The 22,732-nt window shown below is 43.2% G+C and overlaps 1 protein-coding gene across 2 annotated transcripts in view; it reads right to left on the reverse strand.

The window, feature by feature from the left end:
* CDC14A (cell division cycle 14A) overlaps positions 1–22,024 on the reverse strand; it is a 91,778-nt gene extending 69,754 nt beyond the window's left edge. For both annotated transcript variants that reach the window (XM_066597223.1, XM_066597222.1), the window contains exons 1-3: positions 21,867–22,024; positions 18,036–18,126; positions 7,250–7,325 (exon numbers count right to left, since the gene is read on the reverse strand). In XM_066597223.1, the coding sequence (XP_066453320.1) occupies positions 7,250–7,325; positions 18,036–18,126; positions 21,867–21,909 (210 nt within the window). In that variant the 5' untranslated portion in view covers positions 21,910–22,024. The remainder of the gene's footprint in view (positions 1–7,249; positions 7,326–18,035; positions 18,127–21,866) is intronic.
* Positions 22,025–22,732: the final 708 nt, after the last annotated feature.

Here is a 22,732-nt window from a genome sequence, read left to right on the forward strand (position 1 = left end):
GTGTCTCTCCGCCCCATGTATTTTTAAGTATTACTAGCTTACCCGTCGCGCGTTGCTGCGAAGACAGACAGACATTCATTCGTTTTTATATATCTAGATAACAACCAATCACAGCGCAGCTTTCATGTTACCTCAGCATTCTCAATATCCAGCAATTGTCTTGCGATACGTTCGGCGGATGCATCATTTTCTGGTTGAACACTCATCCCGTTGCTCGTAATGCCTTTTGCTTTTGTGCTTGAGATGGAAATCAAACGATCTTTGTCTGGGGGACATAACTGTCGACGACGCTCGCACGCACCCCACCTATCGTAGGATAGTTGTACTATGCCAGTAATCTTCCCAGGAGTGTACTCAGCGACTTCCCAAAGTCTCATGGCAATTGGATGTATGGTGTAGTAATGCATAAAGGACAGACAGACAGACAGACATACATTCATCTATATATATCAAGAAGTGAGAGAATTAGATTCTGTACCTAAAATTTTGACGCTAATTCTTTTGCGCATAGAATTGAATAATCGAGTTGGGACCCATTAGCTTTTCCTATTTATGACATATTCAATGCCCGTGCCAAATTTCACGTTTCTATGTGAGAAAATTACATTCCGTACATAAAATTTGGACGCTAATTCTTTGGCACTTAGAATTGAATAATCGAGTTGGGACCCATTAGCTTTTCCTATTTATGACATAGTCAATGCCCGTGCCAAATTTCATGTTTCTACAACATCGGGAAGTGAGAGAATTGGTGGCAATGATGGAAATCGAACGATCTACGTGGGGGGGCATAACTGTCGACGACGCTCGCACACGCGCCATTTATCATAGAATATTTGTACTATGCCTATAATCTTCCCAGGAGTGTACTTAACAACTTCCCAAGGTTCATGGCGATCGGATGAATGGTGTAGTAGCGCATAAAGGACAAACAGACAGACACACACGCACGCAGACATACATTCAATTTTATATATATATAGATAAAGCAGCCTGCTTGGCACAGATTCCACCCATCTATGCTGGCTCCCAGGCCCCACTATGGACCTACATTGAGGCAATGCAATACTCTCCTTGTAACTGTCCGTCCCTACTCTGGACTAAGCTACCCTTTCCGCCTAACTTTAGAAGCACAGCGCCATTTTCATTTTTCTCTATTTTGTTGTGGAGACAGGTTAGGTTCAAATTATCCTCCAATAATATCCCATCCCCTCTCACCCCACTGCCATATAACCCGGCCTTTTCACCTGACTTAGATGCTGCACACTGTGTGGTAGCAAACAAATAAGCTTACTTCTTTATAGGATTTTCTCACGCATGGTAAATTAATTTCGTGATCATCCTTTAATAGCCAATATAAACCCCCTCCAGAAGAATGGTGGAGAACAACGCAGGTCTTCTATTTTTGGTGCTCTATTATGCCATCATCGACAAAAGTAGAGATGAACCACATAGAAGCCATATGTAAATTTTGCCCCATACATCCAGGCACCTTATCTCACTTCTATAATATCCCAAATGAGATGTTACAGGATTCCAAGCTTTCCTTCATGCTTCAATGGGAGTCAGACTTACACTCCTCACTGACATTAGAGCATTGGCACCACTGTTGTGAGACTATGAGCAAAAACAGCTGGCAAGTCTCCCTGACCGAGGCATCCTTAAAGGTCCTCCCTAGAGCTTATCTTGTTCCCACAAGGCTTCATGCTATTTACCTGGAGGTCTCTAGTTTATGTCTCCGTGGCTGTGATGATGAAGGCTCACACCACCATATTTGGTGGACCTGTCCAATTGCACAGACTTACTGGAAAAGAGCCTCTCACCTCATAGCCTCTGTTACTGGGAAGAGTCCTGGACTCAACCTATTTGTCTTATTACTAGGAGACAAACCTGCGGGTATGTGCGATGCCCCCTTCTAACCTCTGCAGTACATTGCAATGGCAGCACATATCTTGATAGCACAACAGTGGCGAAAACCAACACTCCCATTTGAGCCGCTCATATCTCGCATGAACAAAACTTACTGCTATACGTCAGGATAAAATCATTCAGTGTGAAAGGACATGGGGGGCCTTGGATCGCTTATGGTAACGTTCCAAACCTCCATTATTTTGTGAGACTCTAATAGGGAGAATTGATTAATAAATCGCCCGGAGATAACCGGTAATATACAAGCTGAACTGGACCTACTCGACTTCAACTTCTCAGACAAAGGAGACACTTTGATAAATCCCTTCCTCGTATAATATATAGGGTTATTTTTAATATTCCCTGCATACAATTTATACTTTTTCTATTGTTTTCTCCCTTTTTTTATGTTAAAATGTTGATGGATCTCTGTACTCCATTGTAAACGGTCTTCTCCCCCTGCGTGGGGTCTTTGTGGCAGAGTTGCCATCTTACTAGTTAAATCTCAATAAATTCTTTCGAAACATAAATGAATATTTGAAGATCACGTTATTGGGTCATGAGTAAGGGCGAGTAACCTGAAACGCGTAGACCAAATCATTTTCATCTTTAACCAGGCTGCCATTCTGGTTCGGTGGTAGGCTACATGTTTTTAAGCTTTTATATGATACGTATTCAATAAAGCATTTATTTTTATTACTTTGTGCTGGATCCTTTTCCCTGTATGCAACTTTCATAGAGACTTTATGTATCAATTTCTCATGTTTTTTTAAGATCTCCGCTTGCAGTTCAGTCAAAGGGAACCTTCAAAGCTCATTTGCAAGCAATAAATATCTGTCCCGGTCAGGTGATGGAGCACGACTCGTTACATTTACAGTACATTTATCAGAGCCTTGTGTTGATGAGCCGTGTCACCCGTGTGATCATCTCATGACCACGATAGATTATAATCCTATGGAAGTAAACAGTGTGAAGGTTCCCATTAAATAAGTGCGAGGACTTGATACAGAGAATATTAGATAACTGAGACTTTTCATTATAGAATGGATACATTTTATTTGCTGGAACCAGAACTCCCCTTTAACTATTGCAAGCTGCATATTAATATTTTACCATAGAGCTCCATAAAAATTCATTGCATCCAATTAACATTTGGACTACATAAATTATGCATTTCTTTGCGGATATTAGTTATTCTGTTGACATTAAGTAAATTGTTTGTTTTGGGTTACCAACTGTTGTAAGATCTAAAAGGAATGACTAGGACTTAAAGACCTCGGTTCCCACTCCAGTCCTAAACCTTTAGCCATACATATTGGATTTTAATGGGTGCTCTGTAATGCTTTGCATGGTTCTACCTGCATTGAGCTAATTAGCTCCTAAAGACCCAAATATAAAGAAAAGAAAAGTCGACAGAACTCGCCAATTTTGGTAGGGCCATCTGACTACCTTATGTGTATGGAGGTCTCCTAACTCTCCCCTGATTTGTGACCGAAAATAGAGATTTTTTTTTTTAACACAAAAGTGTGATTTTTATCATAAATCATTTTCTGATGACACATTGCCTTTAAATAGGTATTCCCATATCAGGCTTTTATGGCAGATCAACAGGAAATGCCATAAAGGTCTGAGAGATGTGGCTCCCACCTCTGGGACCTGCAGTTATCTCCAGAGCTGAGACAATCGCCCTCGGCCTGGCTGTATGTGGTGGTCAGGGGTGACTGGGAGTTATGGAAATTGCATAGCACACCCCGCTTAGCAGTAGTCTCCCTACTCCCAGCTACATTGTACAGAGGTGTATCCTCATCACAATCATGATTGACCACAATAGGACGACTCCTTCAAGTCCACAATTTTTTTAAATTTTTTTTTTAAACCTGCTATCTATCTGCAAAAAATATGTCCCTGGAGACAAGATAATTAATACAACGGAGGACAATGTATGGCTGCAGATGGACCTAGATAAGCTGGGGGTTTGGGTAGAAAAATGGCAAATGAAATTCTAAATGTAAGGTTCTGTACATGGGCAGGAGAAACGGATGTCACCAATATACACTAAATGGCAAATAAAATTCTGGGGTGCATTAAAAGAGGTATAGGGGCGAGTGACGAGAACATTATCCTCCCACTATATAAGGCACTTGTCAGGCCTCACATGGAATACTGCGTACAGTTCTGGTCACCGGTGCTCAGGAAAGATGTTACGGTATTGGAGGGGGTTCAAAGAAGGGCAACTAAATTAATAAACGGAATGGGAGGACTGGAATACCCAGAGAGGCTTCAAAATTGGGATTATTCACCCTGGAAAAAAGACGGGTAAGGGGTGACCAAATAACTATGTATAAATACATGAGGGGACAATACAAGGATCTCTCCCATGATCTGTTTATACCCAGGACTGTGACAGTAACATGGGGGCATCCTCACCGTCTAGAAGAAAGCAGGTTTCATCACCAACATAGAATGGGGTTCTTTACTGTAAGAGTAGTGAGACCGCGGAACTCTCCGCCTGAGTACGTGGTGATGGCAAAATCCATAGAGGTGTTTAAGAGGGGACTAGATGCCTTTCTAGAGCTCTATGATATTACAGGATATAGATATTAAATAGTCAGAAGGGTTGTTGATCTCAAATGTTGATCCAAGGATTATTCTGACTGCAATTCTGGAGTCGGGAAGGAATTTTTCCCCCAGAATGAAGGTAAATCGGCTCCTGCCTCACTGGGGTTTTTTTGTTTGCGTTCCTCTGGATTGACAAGGAAGGGGTGGAAACAGGCTGAACTGGATGGACATTTGTCTTTTTTCAGCCTAGCATACTATGTTACTATGTTACCTACAGAAGATGATTCTCAGTGAACTGGAAACGAAGTCTTCACCGCAGACAACACAGGTGTGGACTATAGCTATGCATTACTATAAAACTGATGGCTACAAAGAACATAGTTTAGTTTATAAATAAGTAATAGCCGAGTCTGTTAAATGGCTTCAGTAGTGGTAGGTCAAGGAGAAAGAAGCACCTGGGAGGAGAAGGGGCAGGAAGGGTGCACAGTCAGCAATTTACATGCTGCTCAAGCAAGCTCGTTAAAAGATTCCGCTCAGATTTCATCGCTGAGATACAGACTTGTCTTTTGTACCGAGCACACGGATCTCGGATTCCTTGCACAATCAGAATGGAACAAGGAGGGGTAGATTATACAATGGGGGAAGGGGAGCACTAACACTGGCTCATTTAATTCCGAGACAGCGGCCTTAATGCCAGTTCATCTCTGGGATACTGCCTGACAGACTCATTAATAGGAAAAAGCATCCACTGTACAGGAAGACAAGCCTCATCAGGTACAACAAAAGTTAATGTTAGGTCATTGAATTGTGAATGCAGAGTTAGCAAAGACGCCTTCACTGACCTTGCCCAACAATCCCAAGCAGCTAAATGTCTGTTCTTCATACCGTATCAACAATTTCTCTGCAGTATATCATCTATATAAATGTGCTTGGATATAATAGCCGGAAAGAGCGATTTTCAGCAATAGCCGTACTATGAGAATTCGCTCACTACTCGCTAGTCATTCCATTTCTGCTAACTCCAAAAAATAGCCGTTGATGATGAAGATGAATCGACATCATCATCATCTGGTGTAAACACTATTTCAACTGCAACTTTGCAGGAGGTGAGCACTTATTCGGCGTCTACCTTCCACCAAATAGGGATTGTCTCCTGATGTTTCATAACGATTTCCCCTCCCATTGACTATGAGTCAAGTGATCCATTGAAGAGACGGCAGCAATGAACAAGTCGGAGAACGTAGCAAGTATTCACTCGAGGATCTCCTGCATGTGCTTATGTGTTTTACTAACTATTTAGTGGTCAGCCAGTGAACTCCGCAATCAATGACCATGTGTGGCACATACAAATAGCACATACATACCCACTAATAATAAATAAATAAATTTAAAAAAAAGGAACACCCCTGCCTGGTGCATGAACCATAATTTGGCTTGTGTAAATTCATTCAGCGACTGTGGATCTGAAGAACATTCATTCGGTGTGTAAGCTTTCAAACAACGGTCATTCGTGCACTATAGTGACTGTTCGGAGCCAGTTCATAAGACCTAATTGGGCATATGAACATCATAAAGCAAGGTCTCGACCGCCCTATAAAAGCCGGAAGGGAGAGCTACTCTGTAAGGGCCCTCATACATATTAGACTTTAGTCATCTGGACCCGCTGGTAATACCAGGGCTGGGTGACTCTCTGATGTGTATGGGGGCGGCTCAACTTTTCTCTGATAGAGGACGCCTGTAAAAGAAGGATCATGGATGTTGAAGTTTGAACACCCGATTCCATTGTTGTCAAAGCCGGTGTCAGAGCTTTCTTGCCAAGGCTTACCTCCTTATGCACAGGAACACTCGGCTGATCCGAACGTTCAGGTGTGTGATGCAGTCAGGTGAAACAGCTGTCAGATGAGCGATCGTTCGTCCAACATTTGTTGTATGTGTATGAGCAGCTTAAGACGCCTGTCCATGGCCGCGACAGAATATCGCTAGCGATACTCCGCCACGGGGGAGGAGGGGTGAGCACTAAAGGTCTCTGCAATGAGCCTATATTAATGATAGGCTAATCGCAGAAAATCGCGGCATGCCGCTATTTTAATTACACGACCGGAAAATCGTTATGATTCTCCGCTCGTGTGCAATAGGCAGCGCTTTCCATAGTTACCCTATGGAAAGCATGTCATGTGAGCTCCCCGTGCGATTTATGACCGCAGATCTCGCTATGACATCTCGCCTGTGGACAACCATCTTAAGAGTAGCTTCCATCCCAGTGGACTTTGAGCTAACCTTGTATTGCCACACAACATCATCTGAATGCAGCCGTTTACGCTGGTCGCCGCGTTATGAAAAGGGTTGTGTCTGATGGCACAATCCCTCTAAGTTACAACATACCCCAAAAAGTTTGAGGAACTATCATCTCTCATGAGACATCTGTTTTCTAGAATTAATTGTATTCCTCACAAAACAGTTCTGAAGCAGATTTTCTTAAAACTCTGCCGTTCCTCTATAATTCCTCCTGTATGTTAAAAAAAAAACACCTGAGAACTAGGTGTTACTATTCCCCTTGCCAGTTGAATGCGTCTGATGCTATCACCACTGGTGGAGCTATGTCAGAGTGAGTAGAATCAGGAATTGTGTTTGCATAAATGTGCATATTCTTTGCCTCAATATACATATAGTGTCCATAGAGGGCGCTCATGCTTGCTCCTGAGATCTCAGCTCAGAAAATAAACTTTTACTGGGTGTAAATAAAAAAAAAAAAAGTACTCAGTAGCCATTAATGTTCACTCACCTTGAGTTTTTTGTTGAGTTTGCAGCAGTATCTGTAGAGCAATGCAAGGTTCAAGGGTCCAAAATCTGCATAGAAGCTGAAAGACAAGAAAAAAGTGGTAATGAGGTGGAAAAGGGTATTATGGATAGCGAAAGTGGACCCACTGTGCTAACCAACCAGCCTGGCTTTTGGACCAGACCTGTTGTGGCTGGCAGCTGACCCCAGTGGTCAGAGGTACCGCTGCAAGGCAATCTCAGATGGGGAATCTCAGAAGATGAGAAGACTCCTGTGTAAAATTAGGGTAGACATCCTTATAAGAACGGACCCACTATCTTCACCTCGGGGTTAACTATTCCTGATAGGACACAGGGACGATGTACTGAACACAGAACAGGACTGACTTACCACAGAGACAGGAACAGTACACAGACTGGAAGGAAATGGACAAACGCACACAGACTTAAGCACAAGGCAAAGAACATACAGAATAAACCGATACAGATACAGGATCAAATAGACTAAACAGTCCTAAAACAGGCGACCTATATGTGCTGTGTAAGACAAACACACATCAATACTGAGGCAAATAAGGAGAATTCCCAGCTCAGCTAAATAGGGAGGTAATTACCGATTAAGCTGCAGCTGGACTGTGAGAACTGAGCAGGGTTAACTAGTACAGTGCTGATAGAAAGTGGAAGAAAAGCGTACATTCATATAGAAGGAGCAGCGTGACACACGTGTCTGCCCGAAACAGCAAGCTGGCGTCAGACACAGGGGGAAGACCTAACAAAGTGTTACGGTTATCCTAAGGTGTAATTTAGGAAACGATTTGTACACTTTTTGTGCAATGTGATAAGATAATGCAGTATGCTTAAGGCAGTTACACGAGCCGATAACTAGCGGAACGATTGCACTTCCGAACACTTATTACTGATCATTGCACCATGTTAACATGGCCAACGACCAGATGAAAAAGCAACATAGAAGTCATCAGTTATCGGCAGCCCATCGCATCATGCAGGAATATGCTGCTGACAACATGATGTAACCATACGACCCTGAAAAATCTAATCGTACTACCGATCATTCAGTCACACATAATACTAATGGTTGCTCTGTGTAAATGGAGCTAAACAAACACTAATCTACACGCTATATTGTTATCCACGCTTATTATCCACAGAAAATCTGACAGTGTTAAAGCCTTTAAAGGAGTTAATCGGGACTTGAAATATTGACGACCTAACCTCAGTGTCAGATCGGTGGCGATTGTACTTTTGGCAACGCCTTCGGACAAGCCTAAGGCCGCTTCCTCAGCCTGTGAAAACACATTTAATGGTCACGTGGTCTTTTGCAGGTCAATCCCATTTTGGTGAAGTTAATCTGCAATACTAAGTACTTCTGCTACAGAATGTATGGTGCTATATCTGGCATAGAAGGAAGAGGCTACAGCACTCGCCATAATGCTGCAGACCCTTCAAACAGCTGATTGGTATGGGTGCCCAGAGTCAGATCCATGCCAATCTGTTATCGAAGGCTATCCTATGGATGGGCCATTAATGTTTAAATGCTGTGTAATCAACTGCAGTCCAATGGAAAACCACATATTAGATGTCATAGTCAATCACCACTTTGCTACATCTGACAAACTTAAATTCACAGCTCCCCGGACTCCCCCCGTTTCCTCACCTTAAAGCCCCATAACATGGATGGTGACAGTGTCCCTTTACTAAAGGCCATACAAAGGTCCACTATACTAGTAATGGTCATTAGTGGAAAAAAAATCTATTTCTTATCATTGATAATGAAGTATTACATTTATATTACTTTATTTAGAATTCTGATCATTTCCTTTATTGCATTTTGTTACATTTTCAAAAAATTGCAAAGTTCCTAATTGACTGCATATAGAGAAAGATCTAAAAATACTGCGTAAAAGGGGTTGTGGAAAAAAAGGGAGTGATGATAAGGAATTAGAGGAAGTGGAAAAGCGGAAATATGACAAGATGAGAGATGGGGAGGGCGCCTAACCTATTGTGTGGTGTTTGTAAGCTCCCTTTTGTTCCATTACTTACTGCCTAGCAATGTATTCCCCGGGGCCCCTTCCACACACTTGTCACATAGAGGCACAATCACATTGTCTGGACAGGAGAGCTGCAGACGGAGCTTTACAAATGGCAATTTATGAATTGATGGTAATGAGAGCAGTTAGCTCAGTTGTGCTATTCACAAGGCATCACGATAAAATGAAGATCTACTGCCCAGTGACATGTAAACAATGACAGCACAGAAAAAGGGTTTACCATCGGCCCAGATTTATCCCTACTAGCAGGAATGCTCCTCATTTATTTATGATGCACAGTCACAGACAGAGCCACTTTATACTAGGTCAATTGGAAGATGCCCATAAAGGATTAAACTTGATCGCTGATGATTCCAGAGTAGATTGAGCTCCGCTTTCATATCTATCCGTGTCCTGAGGACGTGGATGAAGTTGAAAAAAAGCAGCCGAGATCCCATTGGGAGGAATCGGTTATATGTTCTAGACTTCTTCATTAATTCTAATACCTACATGACTGAGGTCATCAAATCATAAATAAGAGAAGAAAATGAAAATCAACCTGCTGTAACTCTTCCTCTTGATGCCAAACAATAAGTGACAACTTAATTATATGGTCCGGGATTTTGCTGCTTTGAACATGTAGGTGTAAACTGTTTAATGTAAATGTGTTCCCAAGTGAAATCAATGCTAAAGGGATCCGTGGGAACAAATCATATTATGCAATATACTATCTATCTAATATCTCATATCTATCTTAAATCTATCTAATATCTATCTATCCAATATGTCATATCAGAGGCGTAACTTGAAGCTTCTGGACCCCCATGCTAAATCTGAAACAGGGCCCCCAAATATAATGCTTTATTCATAGTGGGCTCCCTATATGGAGAAGAGATGCATTATCGGATCCCTAAAGCTCCTGACCCTGGGTGCAACCCCACCCCCTATAGTTACGCCCCTGTCTCATATCTATCTATCTCATATCCATCTTAAATCTATCTAATATCTATCTATCATGTCATATCAGAGGCGTAACTTGAAGCTTCTGGACCCCCATGCTAAACCTGTAACAGGGCCCTCAAATAATGGCTTTATTCATAGTGCGCTCCCTATATGGAGAAGAGATGCATTATCGGACCCCTAAAGCTCCCGAGCCTGGGTGCAACCGCATCCCCTATAGTTACGCCCCTGTCTCATATCTATCTATCTATCTATCTATCTATTATCTCATATCCATCTTAAATCTATCTAATATCTATCTATCTATCATGTCATATCAGAGGCGTAACTTGAAGCTTCTGGACCCCCGTGCTAAACCTGTAATAGGGCCCTCAAATAATGCTTTATTCATAGTGGGCTCCCTATATGGAGAAGAGATGCATTATCGGACCCCTAAAGCTCCCGAGCCTGGGTGCAACCGCATCCCCTATAGTTACGCCCCTGTCTCATATCTATCTATCTAATATCTCATATCCATCTTATATCTATCTAATATCTATGAGGTGCGTTCATTAAAGATTTCCCATAACCCACTTCTATTTATCACAGGATGCTGAAACTGCACGTGTAATAATGTAAGTCTCTATAGTTTACCTGCCAATTTGCAACTCTGAACTGATAACGGTCCTTCTTTTACAGGTGCTGAAGTGGTGCGAGGTCTGAGAATGGACCCAGTGGAATACAGAGCAGTCATCAAGTTCCATAAATCGAAAAGCCGCACATCAAGCGAGACGTTTGATGAGACGAAAGAGGTTTATGTGGAGGATTCCCTATCATATGGTGTAGTCAAGAACTGGCATCGTAAATTCAAATGTGGTGGGACTTCGGTGGAAACGGCTCCAATTCGTGGGCGACTCCACTCCGCTATCGATGAACACACCATACAGTAAGTGGAGGCTGCTATTTTGGAAAATCACTGCATAACCATTTGTGACTTAGCCCAAAATGTCAACATTATTGTGGGCTCCGTGAAAAAAATCATCCTAGACCATCTTCATATACATAAGGTATCCACTCGCTGGGTTCTCCGGCTGCTCACACCTTTCCAGAAGCAGGAATTAATGCTCCCAGGCTCTTTTGACGATGTGCCATGGAAACCAGGAGGACCTTTTCAACAGACTGATCACACAGGATGAAAGCTGGCTCCATCACTACGATCCGGAGACTAAAGTCCAGTCGATGCAATGGAAGCATCCGTACTCGCCGTCTCCATAGAAGGCACTTGCCCAACCCTCTGCAGACAAGGTCATGCTCACAGTCTTTTGGGACCAGCACAGAGTAGTCTTGATGGATTTCCTAGCGATGGGTACTACAATTACTGGGGCATTCACTGCTGCGGAAATGGCCATAAAAACAAAGAGACGTAGCATGCTCAACAAAGATGTCCGCCTTCTGCAAGACAATGCCCCAGTTCACAACTCACATGTCCATCTCATATCTATATCTACCTACCTACCTACCTACCTATCCTTTTCCTGACTGCATATTTGGCTGGGTACACACTACCCATTTGTACAAGTTGTGCCCAAGAGGCTCATCCGCAACTTGTATTGGATAGCACACAACACGATTTAAGCACGGGCAGCACTTCAACATGCATTAGAATGCCCCATTTCTCAGAGAATCATAGAATGGTAGAGTTGGAAGGGACGTTCAGCGTCATCTGGTCCAACCCCCTGCTCAGTAAAGGCACCAAGCCATCCCAGACAGATATTTGCCTTTATCTGAACACTTCCATTGAAGGAGAACTCACCACCTCCTGTGCTATAGAATCATTAGTTCTCATCTGTAAAATGGACAGGAATACAACACGCAATTAGATTTTTCACACGGACCATCAGTCGGTGTTAAAAACATGCATGTGAAACAGTGGTGGGTGGCTCCAACGCAGAAAAAATGGTGCTCCATAGAGGCCGCGGCCCTAGGTGCCCTCCTGATATCCCTTACTGGGTTGAACCCCTCCCTACCACCACATGCTCTCCCGAGCTTACGAAGCTCGACATACATCTGAAAGCAACTGGTCTCCAAGTCTCCCAAATTGGTTCCGGCCTCAGTCCTTCCCTTGCGCTAACTCTCTTATTTAGTTGCGGACTGAAAAAAAAAAAATAATCGGAGACCTCTTTAGAGGCAACGCCCCGATGAACTTCCCCACACTAAGCCAATCGTTCCAGCTACCAGGCGAACTAGGTTTTGCCCACCTGATGTTGAGATGTGCCTTACAGTCTCTAGATGTGCTGAAACTAGCATTCCCCAAGGCATCTTTTATCTTCTCTCACTCTCTACTAGCACCACTAAAGGGATCGCAACATTTTACAAGGACACCTTTGCTTTGGACTCTCAAAACAAATCCCCACAGATGAAGTTGTGGGAACTGATCCTCAAGCGCCAATTCAGGATAAAAGCCATGAGGTGAGCCCTCGCTTGGACTAAGAAATTCTCGCAAGGGGTCGCACATTGGAAATCCTCACAGAAAATACCTGGTACCTGACTCCAGCAAGGCTGGCTAGAATGAATGAAGGTATCTCTGAGGTGTGCTGGAGGGGTGCGGGGAGAAGGGCAGACACCTACACATGTGGTGGGCGTGCCCGGTTATCCGCTTCTTCTGGAATGCGATATTCAACCTTAATCAGTCTGTGACACGTCAGTTTGTGTCCCTGGATCCTGCGCTGGCCCTCTGTTTCCTAAACACTAACAGGCTGTCCTCTTTTTACTCAGTTCTGACTTCTCACATTATTCTGGCATTGCGGTTCACGATCGCCAGACATTGGAAGTCAACTGGGGCTCCTTCAACCTCAGAGGTCATAAACTCCGTCAATCAAACATTCCACCTGGAGGAGATCTACTCCCACAGGTACATCGAGAATCCTTCCTGGCTGGCTTCATGGGCACCATGGATAGACATTATGACCTCCAACCCCACATAGGCGTGATTTGCGAGGTTGGTGGACGGATGGATAGCTAGGAACCCCACGGGCTGGGTAGCTTGGCGGGGCTCTGCTGCACCCACCATGGCCCGCCAAAAGATATAGCAATGCTCCCCTTTCCTTTGTAAAATGCCATTTAAGCATCTGATGAAATTCTTAAAGAAAAAAAAATTGTGCATGTGCATGTCCTCATAGCCATATAATGGGGCCAAGTGCTGTGCATGGATTAACACGGATAGCACACCGCCCCCAAAATGCTAGTGTGCGGGTGGGGGGGGGGGCTTACCGTATCACGAAAACATTATCTATTCTTGTTGATTCCTTTTCCTTCTCCCCATTTATCAGCGTAACATTCTCTACTGTACTTCCTTTTCTTCTGTTGCGGGGTGAACAATAGAAGTATAACAAAAACCTCCTGAATTAACAATGATGAGGCCCTTTTCAGAAAAGTAGGTCAATGCTGTGGGACAACTTGTTCACTAGACCAGAGATTGTCATATTTTCTCTGAACCATTACTCCTAAATCTTTGCGCTTTTTCAACTACCAAGACGTCATCTAATTATCTTCAGACATGTAAGGAACTGAAATCCTCCTTAGACTTTATATATAAGGGAATGTTCCTATGGTGCAAGCCAAAGGGGAAATATCTGCGCAGATTTGGACTCTAAAACCGCCGCAGTGTTTCTGCCGTGGATTCACACATTTATCCCTGTCATTGGGCAAAATCTGCATGTGTAATTTCCAACACGATTTCATGTGGATCTGCTTAGAAAAGTGTCGGAAATTCAGTATATGGATTTTGCCCAATGACAAGACTAAATCCATATGTGAATCTACAGCAAAATACACAAAGATTTCTGCCGCTGTTTTAGAGGCGGAATCCACGCTGAAATTTCCATATCATTTTCCGCCATGTGAACATAACCGAAGTCTTCGCTTTATACTTGTTCTTTGCTTTGGATCAATAACTAGCTTTTTTTAAAAAAAATCTGCAACAAAGAGAACTGAATGTGTAAATTTCGCCTTAGAATGGTCGGCACTAGGATAATGGCTCTGAAGGGCTGCTAAACGTTTTGCAGAACTGGAGATACGGGAGTTAAAAAGTTAAAGTAGTGATGATGGGGCAGACATTTTTTTTGGACTTCTTAAGAACACTAGTATTAGAGCTTCTTCAGCCTGAAATGGCTGATAGCAGAAAACAATAGAGTGTTTTCAACTGGACATCCAATGAGGACAGACTATAGAATTACGCTACCTTTACACGGTACGACTGGCGGGCACATAAGACTAGCAACTATCGCTCCTGTGATTTACACAGGAGCTATAGGCTTTCAAATGAATGGAGGTGGATTGTTCCGGCCCGCCCGCCTCCATTCCCAGTACAAACTACTGATTACACTGAGCAAGAAGTTTCTTTTTAGAGATAAAGTAGTAAAAAAAAAAAAAAAAACTAAATAAACATGGTATTACAGTAATCCAGATAAGAAAATCATCATATTTTTACCAAATGATGAACACCTTGAAAACAAAACCCATAAAACAAGGGTGGAATTTCTAAGGGGGGGGGGGGGTTAAATCTCTTGCCAAAAAATGTAATGAAACTTGTACATTTTATGTACCCCTTAGTGGTGCCATTAGCGAATACAACTCATTGTGACTTGTGGCTCAATCATTTACTTCTGGCATGTGGGGAGTGCGACTTTCGATTCGCTGGGAAGGATTCTACGTACATAAAAATGTAACTGTAAATACAGCAAAAGCTCTCCAAATTGCCACTTTTTTGAGAAGACCTTCCCCCTATCCCGACCAGATTTTGTGGGAACAATTTTCAGTTTCCCCATATATTATGCATGCTAGCCATCGAAGGCCACTCACCTAGAAGACCACTTTTCAAAGCATTTTGAGTGGTACGTTCTTTCTTGTACTAAACCAAGTTGCAACATTTGTTTTTAGACCAAAGCTGCATCACAATTCTAAAGCTTGTCAACAGACACCTTTCCATCACTTTAGCTAAGCTTTTGTTAGTGGAGGAGACTGTTTTTCAGATCATGGAACAGTGCCTAGGGTAAAGATGGCGCTTTTCAGAACGCAAACTACTAAAGCAAGCTTGATATTCATCAAGTCGAAGTCAGAAGAAATGAACTCCAACTCCAGCTTCAAAATAAAACTATTACATTTTAGAGAATCAAAGTTGGAAGTTTAGCTAACAGATTTCATGGTGGAGAATGCGGGTAAATTTCAGTTCTGTAGCATGCACAATGTGAATGCAGCTCTTACAAACTGTAACTCAAAATCACTACAATGTATTTATGAAAAGTAAAATTTGATGTACAATGTGCTCAGAACTGCACTTGCTCATTAAAGAGGGCCTGTCATGTCCTCTGGTCAGCAGGGCTAGCTGCATAGCTGGACTTTAGTGCATCTGTTTTTATCTCTATTAGCCCCCTTCCATCCCCTCGCGTTTCCCCCACACCCACACCAACCTCAGTAAGATTCAGCTTCTGACACTTTGAATCTGTCAAGTGGGTGGTCTGTAATTGATGAGGTCATATTTGATTGGCAGTGAGCAGTAGAGACCACCTTGACCACCTACAGTGCTTAAAGGGGTTGTCTCGCGAAAGCAAGTGGGGTTAAGCACTTCTGTATGGCCATATTAAGGCACTTTGTAATATACATCGTGCATTAAATATGAGCCATACAGAAGTTATTCACTTACCTTCCCTGCGCTGGCGTCCCCGTCTCCATGGCTCTGTCTAACTTCAGCATCTAATCGCCCGATTAGACGCGCTTGCGCAGAAGGGTCTTCTGCCTTCGGCTCGGTCTGGCACGAGCGGCGTTCTGGCTCCGCCCCCTTCTACGCGTCATCGCGTAGCTCGGCACACGTGATGGGGCGGAGCTACGCGATGACGCGTAGAAGGGGCGGAGCCAGAACGCCGCTGCTGCCGGACCGAGCCGAAGGCAGAAGACCCTTCTGCGCAAGCGCGTCTAATCGGGCGATTAGACGCTGAAGTTAGACGGAGCCATGGAGACGGGGACGCCAGCGCAGGGAAGGTAAGTGAATAACTTCTGTATGGCTCATATTTAATGCACGATGTATATTACAAAGTGCATTAATATGGCCATACAGGAGTGCTTAACCCCACTTGCTTTCGCGAGACAACCCCTTTAACAAACTCAAAGCGCCGTGAGTCAATTCTAACAGAGGTCGGTCCAGGAGAACGGGAGGTGGGGGAAAGTAGAGATAGACACTGTATTAGAGTCAGTGGAGTCATGATACACACTATACAGCCAGACATGCTGACCTGATGACAAAACAGGTCCCCTTTAAACTTGGAATCCCTTCAATACTGTAAAGGCCCATTTAGACAATGTTTATCACTCAAAATTTGCTCAAAGTCATCTAAACGGCCATCATGTACGATTTGTTCCTCGCTCAATTTTAGCTTTCTAGAATTGAGCAATGAACTCTTATCAGCGGGGCACGCTGTTATCACAGTCGACAGCGCTGATAACATTCTTTCAGCTCGTTTCCCGCTGGTAGTTCACAGTGGGATGCGAGCTGTAAGCGGAGAAAACAATGCAGCTGTTTGCTTATGCAAAACAGCTGTATTGTTCACCAAGGGATAGCGGCTGTGTCCGGCTCCACCTGCACAGCTCTTTAGTAGCTACTTAGCTACTATAGACTATGCAAAGATGATCGGTCAAAACTGTCACTCAAACTGTTGTTTGAGCGACTTTTGAGTGATCATCTGTGAATGTAAATGGGGTCTAAGAAATGTATAATATAACAGATTTTTGGTCTATTCCCACTCTTGGCTATGCTCACATTACATTTGCAAAGTACGCTTGGCGGGCATACCTGGAAAACTCCCAGCGCAGAACGTAAACGTGTCAATAGGATATGTACAAGGTGTGTGACGTTACCATGGAGAATGAGGTGTATAATGAATCCAGGCAGAAAGAGATAAAATACAGCATGGCACTCACGCCTCTTATTAATAGTTTGGTTGGTCCATAACTCTTAAAAACATATGGCAGAGCAGTCAGGCAGCAGTGGCTCCTTCCAAACATCCAGTAGACTGAAATTTGGTTTGCTGGGACCAAAGGGTTTGGGTGTATATTACCTGCACTTCTTCTCCTCTGCTGTCCATCTCTTTTCTGCCTGGAAACATTCTTTACAACTGCAGCCTATGACTGACGAATGCAACTATATGACATTCATCGGAGGCATATAAATTACAGGGTATATTTTAAACAGAAGCCATAAAAGTGAGAGATGTAAAGCTGCTTCCACACCTGTGTTAGCGCTCAGTTCAGGTTTCCGTCTCTCTACCCTGTTTTTGGAGTAGAGAAAATGAAATCTAACTGAAAAAGCTGAACCGCTTTTTCCCTATTGATTTCTATGGGGGTTCAAAAAAAACGGAAAGTAAATAGAAAGGCTTCAGTTTGCTTCTATTTAGTCAGCGGATGGAAAAATAACGCTGCAGACTACACCATCTTCCCATCCAAAAAAAAAACAGAATGCAAGCAAACTAAAGCCTTTCTGTTTTTTGGAATCCCAGGGATTCATTTTATTCCGTTTTATTTCAGTTTCTCCCCTGCAATAATGGAGCAAAGAGACGGAAACCCAGAACTGAGCCCTAACGCAGGTGTGAAAGCAGCCTTACCTGAAGATTAAACCCTTTCATTCCAATTCCACTCATCTTCAATCCTTTGGACAAGACTTGATACAGAAAACATATTTATACTTTACACAAAATCTCACAACATGTAAGCATGTATAAAACCGCTGAAGAAAAAAGGGAAATGAGCCAAACTTACTTCTCATACACCAACTCCTCGTCAGTACAGAAGTAGTGAGTATTTATGGTACTTTTTGGTTTGTTCCTCAGGGTTGCAAAGTACAAACGATCTACAAAAAAGAATGGGACATCACTCAGTCAAGTTTAAGTAAGCAGTCACCCCCAGAATGAGGACCTGTCAAGCATAGTCTGCTGGATGCTTTTTCAATCATGAACATAATAACGCCCAGCCTTACAGTATCTGACTGCAATCCATATTACAATGGAATCAATTGCATCTGAGCCACGAGTTCCTTTATGTAAATACATGTTGTATAACCATTCGCAATCGGCTTAATAATCAGATCACAATATCTAGACATCCATTGCCAGGGTCTGTACTCGTTTTATGGTCCCAACACCCAGATGTGGGTATATTAATCTGAACATAAGTCATCTTTGAGTTGTATGGTAACCTTGGTTAGGTCTTCTGTCACTTTAAGGTACCTTTACACGGGACAGCTCACAGACACGCAGACTATCACTCTTCTGCTTTTTACACCAACTGGCCGCCTCCATTCACTTCAATCATGCAATCATTCAGAGATTAATTTTTTAGGTACTTTTACATGGGTAGAGCATCACCCAAATAATCATTGGACATAGCGAATTCAAGTGATAGACATCCTGTGTACACACAGCCACCAACAAGGCGCTGAGCGAGAAATCGCTCACTTGTCAGAGTCACTTGGTTCTTGACTCACCTAAAAACCAAAAGACTATGATGAGGATTATCCGTTCAGTCGCATCCGATCCTCGGTCACTCCATGGATCAATGTTCTCCATGCATTTCTGAGAGTCAAGAGGCTATCAGCCCATGTAAACAGGCAGTCATTCATCTATGAACAACTGCCTGTTTACTCTTCACCTCCATTCTCTGAACAACTATTGCTCCTGTGTGAAAGGAGTCATTCCTTATCAAGGTGCCTAAAATCCAAGTGACAAGTGAGTGATTTCTCGCTCAATGCCCAGTCAGTGCCCGTGTATACATGGGATGACTATCACCCCAAATCGCTGTTTCCAGCAGTTAATCGCCCCATGTGAATGTACCTTTAATTAGTTATTTATTTAGTTAACACAGTAAGGTCGCATCGCTAGTGTTCCTAGGCTGTAAACAATAAGTTTTATTGCCATCTGATAGATATATACTGCATTATAAATTCAGCCGGAACTGCAGTTGTAGCAGCTATTATACAGCAAAAGTCTTCTAATCTGGCATCCATGGTGGATTATCAGATATTCACAAATACAGATACTGAAAAATCGAACAGGCTCTGCTCACACGGTCATCCTGGTCCCATTTTTACATGATCCATACCATATGTGATGATGATCTGCCTGACAGATCCATTATGAAGCATTTTTGTCCCCAACTGATTATTAATGATGTCTTTATTTATTTATTTATGTTTTTGTTTATTTTTATAGGCAGAATAGTGATGGAAAACAACAAACACAAGTCCATAAAACACTCACAATCCCTTGCATGGGTACCCAAACTTCCTGGTGTTCCCTCGAAAAAGGAAATGATTAAATCAATTACTATCACTGTGTTTTAATCAGATGAATGTCTGATCTGGTTCTCTCTGCTCAGGATCCTGCTTCTGCTCTTGCGCATTATTCTGCAGTCCTGTGCTGTAAACAACTGCTGGATTATCAGATTTCCAGGATTATTAGATTAAAGGTATTTCACTGAATGTTGAAACAAAGTTAAGAGATACATTTTAAAAACATCTCTGCACCAACATCTTGCTTATTGTTTGTTACATTGTAACTCCATGATGGAGACTTTCCAGTAAATGAAGTGAAACTGTTGCATATTTGGTGACTATACAGGGAGTTCTGTAAAGTGCCTGCTTTATGTAACGTGTCTGGGCCATTTTCAACAGTTTGAAGACTTGATCATGACGACCTAATGGGTCGGTTCACATGCTGTGGATTTGGTGCAGAATATCTGGGACCTGCAGCCGGTTTTTTTGCTAGCAGTACATGGAAGCATCTTACACTTGCACAACTCCTAATATAGGATGTAGTCAAAACTGACTGACCCAGCGCTATATCCCACTACTGGTGTCCTCTAGTGAAATAACAGTAGTGTACTTGAATAGGAAGGCATGGATGTGCTACACAATGGTATGGCACACGGGTCCTTAGGGGCCCCTGGAACATGGATTTCAATTGTGTATTGCGGCCCCTGTAAGAAAAAGAGAGTAAAACCCAATTGCAAAGTAGCATGTGAGAAGCAGAAATCCACTCTCCGCATCTCTCCAAGTCCTGTGGGACCGCTGCTATGACTGAAGTAGGGAATGCACGCCCAAAGTGACTTCCTTCTACTATAATGCATGCATGGAGCAGCGCTGACAACATTGCGGAACCACGTTAGTGAACGGCGAAGCGCTGATTCAGTGCAGACGATGCAGATTACTAGTAAAGGCTCGATTCAATCAGAAGACAATGCAAATTTCAGCATAAACGTGTGGGTTGGATTTTGGTGCAATCGCCTTGTTGGACCTGTGCTCATTCCAGGGACTCTCAATGTGGATCGGTACTTGAATCTGCAGACGGTGGATGACTTCCTGAATCATCTGTCCCTATTGTAGCAGAAGGAGGCCACTTCCAAGATGCTTTCCCTACTTCAGTCATAGCAGCAGTCCACAGGACTTAGAGAGATGCGGAAAACGGATTTCTGCTTTTCACGTGCTACTCTTCAACTTTGGTTTTACTCTCTCTCACAGGGGCCACAACACAAAATTAAAATCCATGTTCTGGAGCCCCCAGCTCCGTACCATCATGTCGCTACCGTGTTTCCCCGAAAATAAGACAAATGTCTTATATTAATTTTTGTTCAAAAAGGTTTAAATTTTTTTTATGTATAGTTGCCTGGACACTATTTAAATTGACTTTTTTAATTAACTGTTAGCAGGGCTTAATTTTGGAGTAGGGCTTATATTTCTAGCATCCTCAAAAAAGCCTGAAAAATCATTTTGCATCCTCAAAAATTCTGGAAAATCATGCTATGTCTTATTTTCAGGGTACGTCTTATTTTCAGGGAAACGGGGTACTATTCAAGTTCACAATAGTTATTTCAATATAGACCACCAGTATTGAGATATAGCGCTGGATCGGTCTTCCTGACTACGCCCTGTATATAGAGAATACACTGTGTATTATAAATGACTATGTATCTATTACTGTCTGTCTGTATAATTTACAGCAGACCAATATAATCGTCACGTCACAAAGTAACAACACCTAGAGTGACCGGGGGCGAGGAGGCTGCGGAACATTTGAGTGTTCCGTTACTATGGGGACAAAGAATGTATCACAGCAAGAACACACGATACAGGAAGTGGACCGAAGGAACACACGACTTGAAGATTTCATATATATGTGTGCGAATGACTTGCTTACAGTTCACACCACTTCAAGCTAACTTTTCATTGAAAGTCTCCAAATGATGGATTTCCCTGGCCGCTCTTTCCTACAGTAATCTGCGGCACAGGAAATTAATGTGATTGTCCCTCCATAAAAAGATTTGGCATGTAATTACATGGAGTGATTCACGCTGCGGCTTTGGAGAGTCAACTGATGCGTATAAACTAATCTCAGTAACCCGATGGATGATGGCTCACCAGCATGGTGGTTGGTTAACTTTTAGGAACATGAATGAGTTGTTCTATAAATGTGATTAATCACAGCTCTGGTCTGTGTGATGGGCAAGGGGCACACTGCCAGCCAGGACCCTACATACTGACCCCCACCACATGCATGCACACCACAGAGGCGCCGGCCAGCACGTCATGGCTCTTACCCTTGATAATCTCCGCGGCGCTGATCAGCTCCTGGTTCTCCATCCCCGGATCACAGGGAGGGCGCTCCTTCTCCTGGCATTGCCCCCAGATAATCCTCTGTGCCCCGCTCCCTCCCGGCCTCTCCCCCGCCGTCTTACCCCCGTGGTGCCAGCCTCTCCCCGGCCCCTTCTACTCTGTGTCCGCTCTCTTAAAGTCGCACGTCTTGGTAACCAGGAGCCAATCCCCGGCCGGCCCCCGTTGCTAAGGCTTTGTGTCTCCCGGCCAATCAGGGAGGAGCAAGGAGCAGTGAGGTGTAACCCTTTGTGTGACAGAGCGCTGCTGGCAGGACCGGGATGCATATTAACTTTTTCCACCCCACTTCTGCCCTCATTAGCAATTCCAGAAACCTGATTGGTTGTTTGGGTTGAGGTTGCTGGAATTGCTGATTAGGGCAGAAGTGCGGTGGAAAAAGTTAATATGCGACCGGGATCAGGCGGCGGCTTCTTCATAATATGCGTTATGTGTGCTGGTCCGTTACTGAGCTGAAGTGTTTGTAATAACGCATTGCACCGCAGTGGGGCGCCCCGAGGCGCAGAAAACAGCCTGAAAAGAGAGGAAATTGGTACAAAAATGGGCATTAAAGTCAGGGCTGGCTCTAGGGTCATGTGGTCCTCGGGCGATAGACTCTCAGTTAGACCCTGCTTTTATCAATGTTCCTTATGTTCCAGGTAGCAATAATACTCCTTTTTGCCCCAGTCATTAATAATATCTTCTCTTGCCCGCTTTTACATATTTATGTTGGCTCTTGCCCCCCTTTTACATATATATGACGCCTCTTGCTCCCTTTTACATATATATGACGCCTCTTGCCACTTTTTACATATAT

The sequence above is a fragment of the Eleutherodactylus coqui genome, chromosome 3, assembly GCF_035609145.1.
Source record: "Eleutherodactylus coqui strain aEleCoq1 chromosome 3, aEleCoq1.hap1, whole genome shotgun sequence".
Lineage (NCBI taxonomy): Eukaryota > Metazoa > Chordata > Amphibia > Anura > Eleutherodactylidae > Eleutherodactylus > Eleutherodactylus coqui.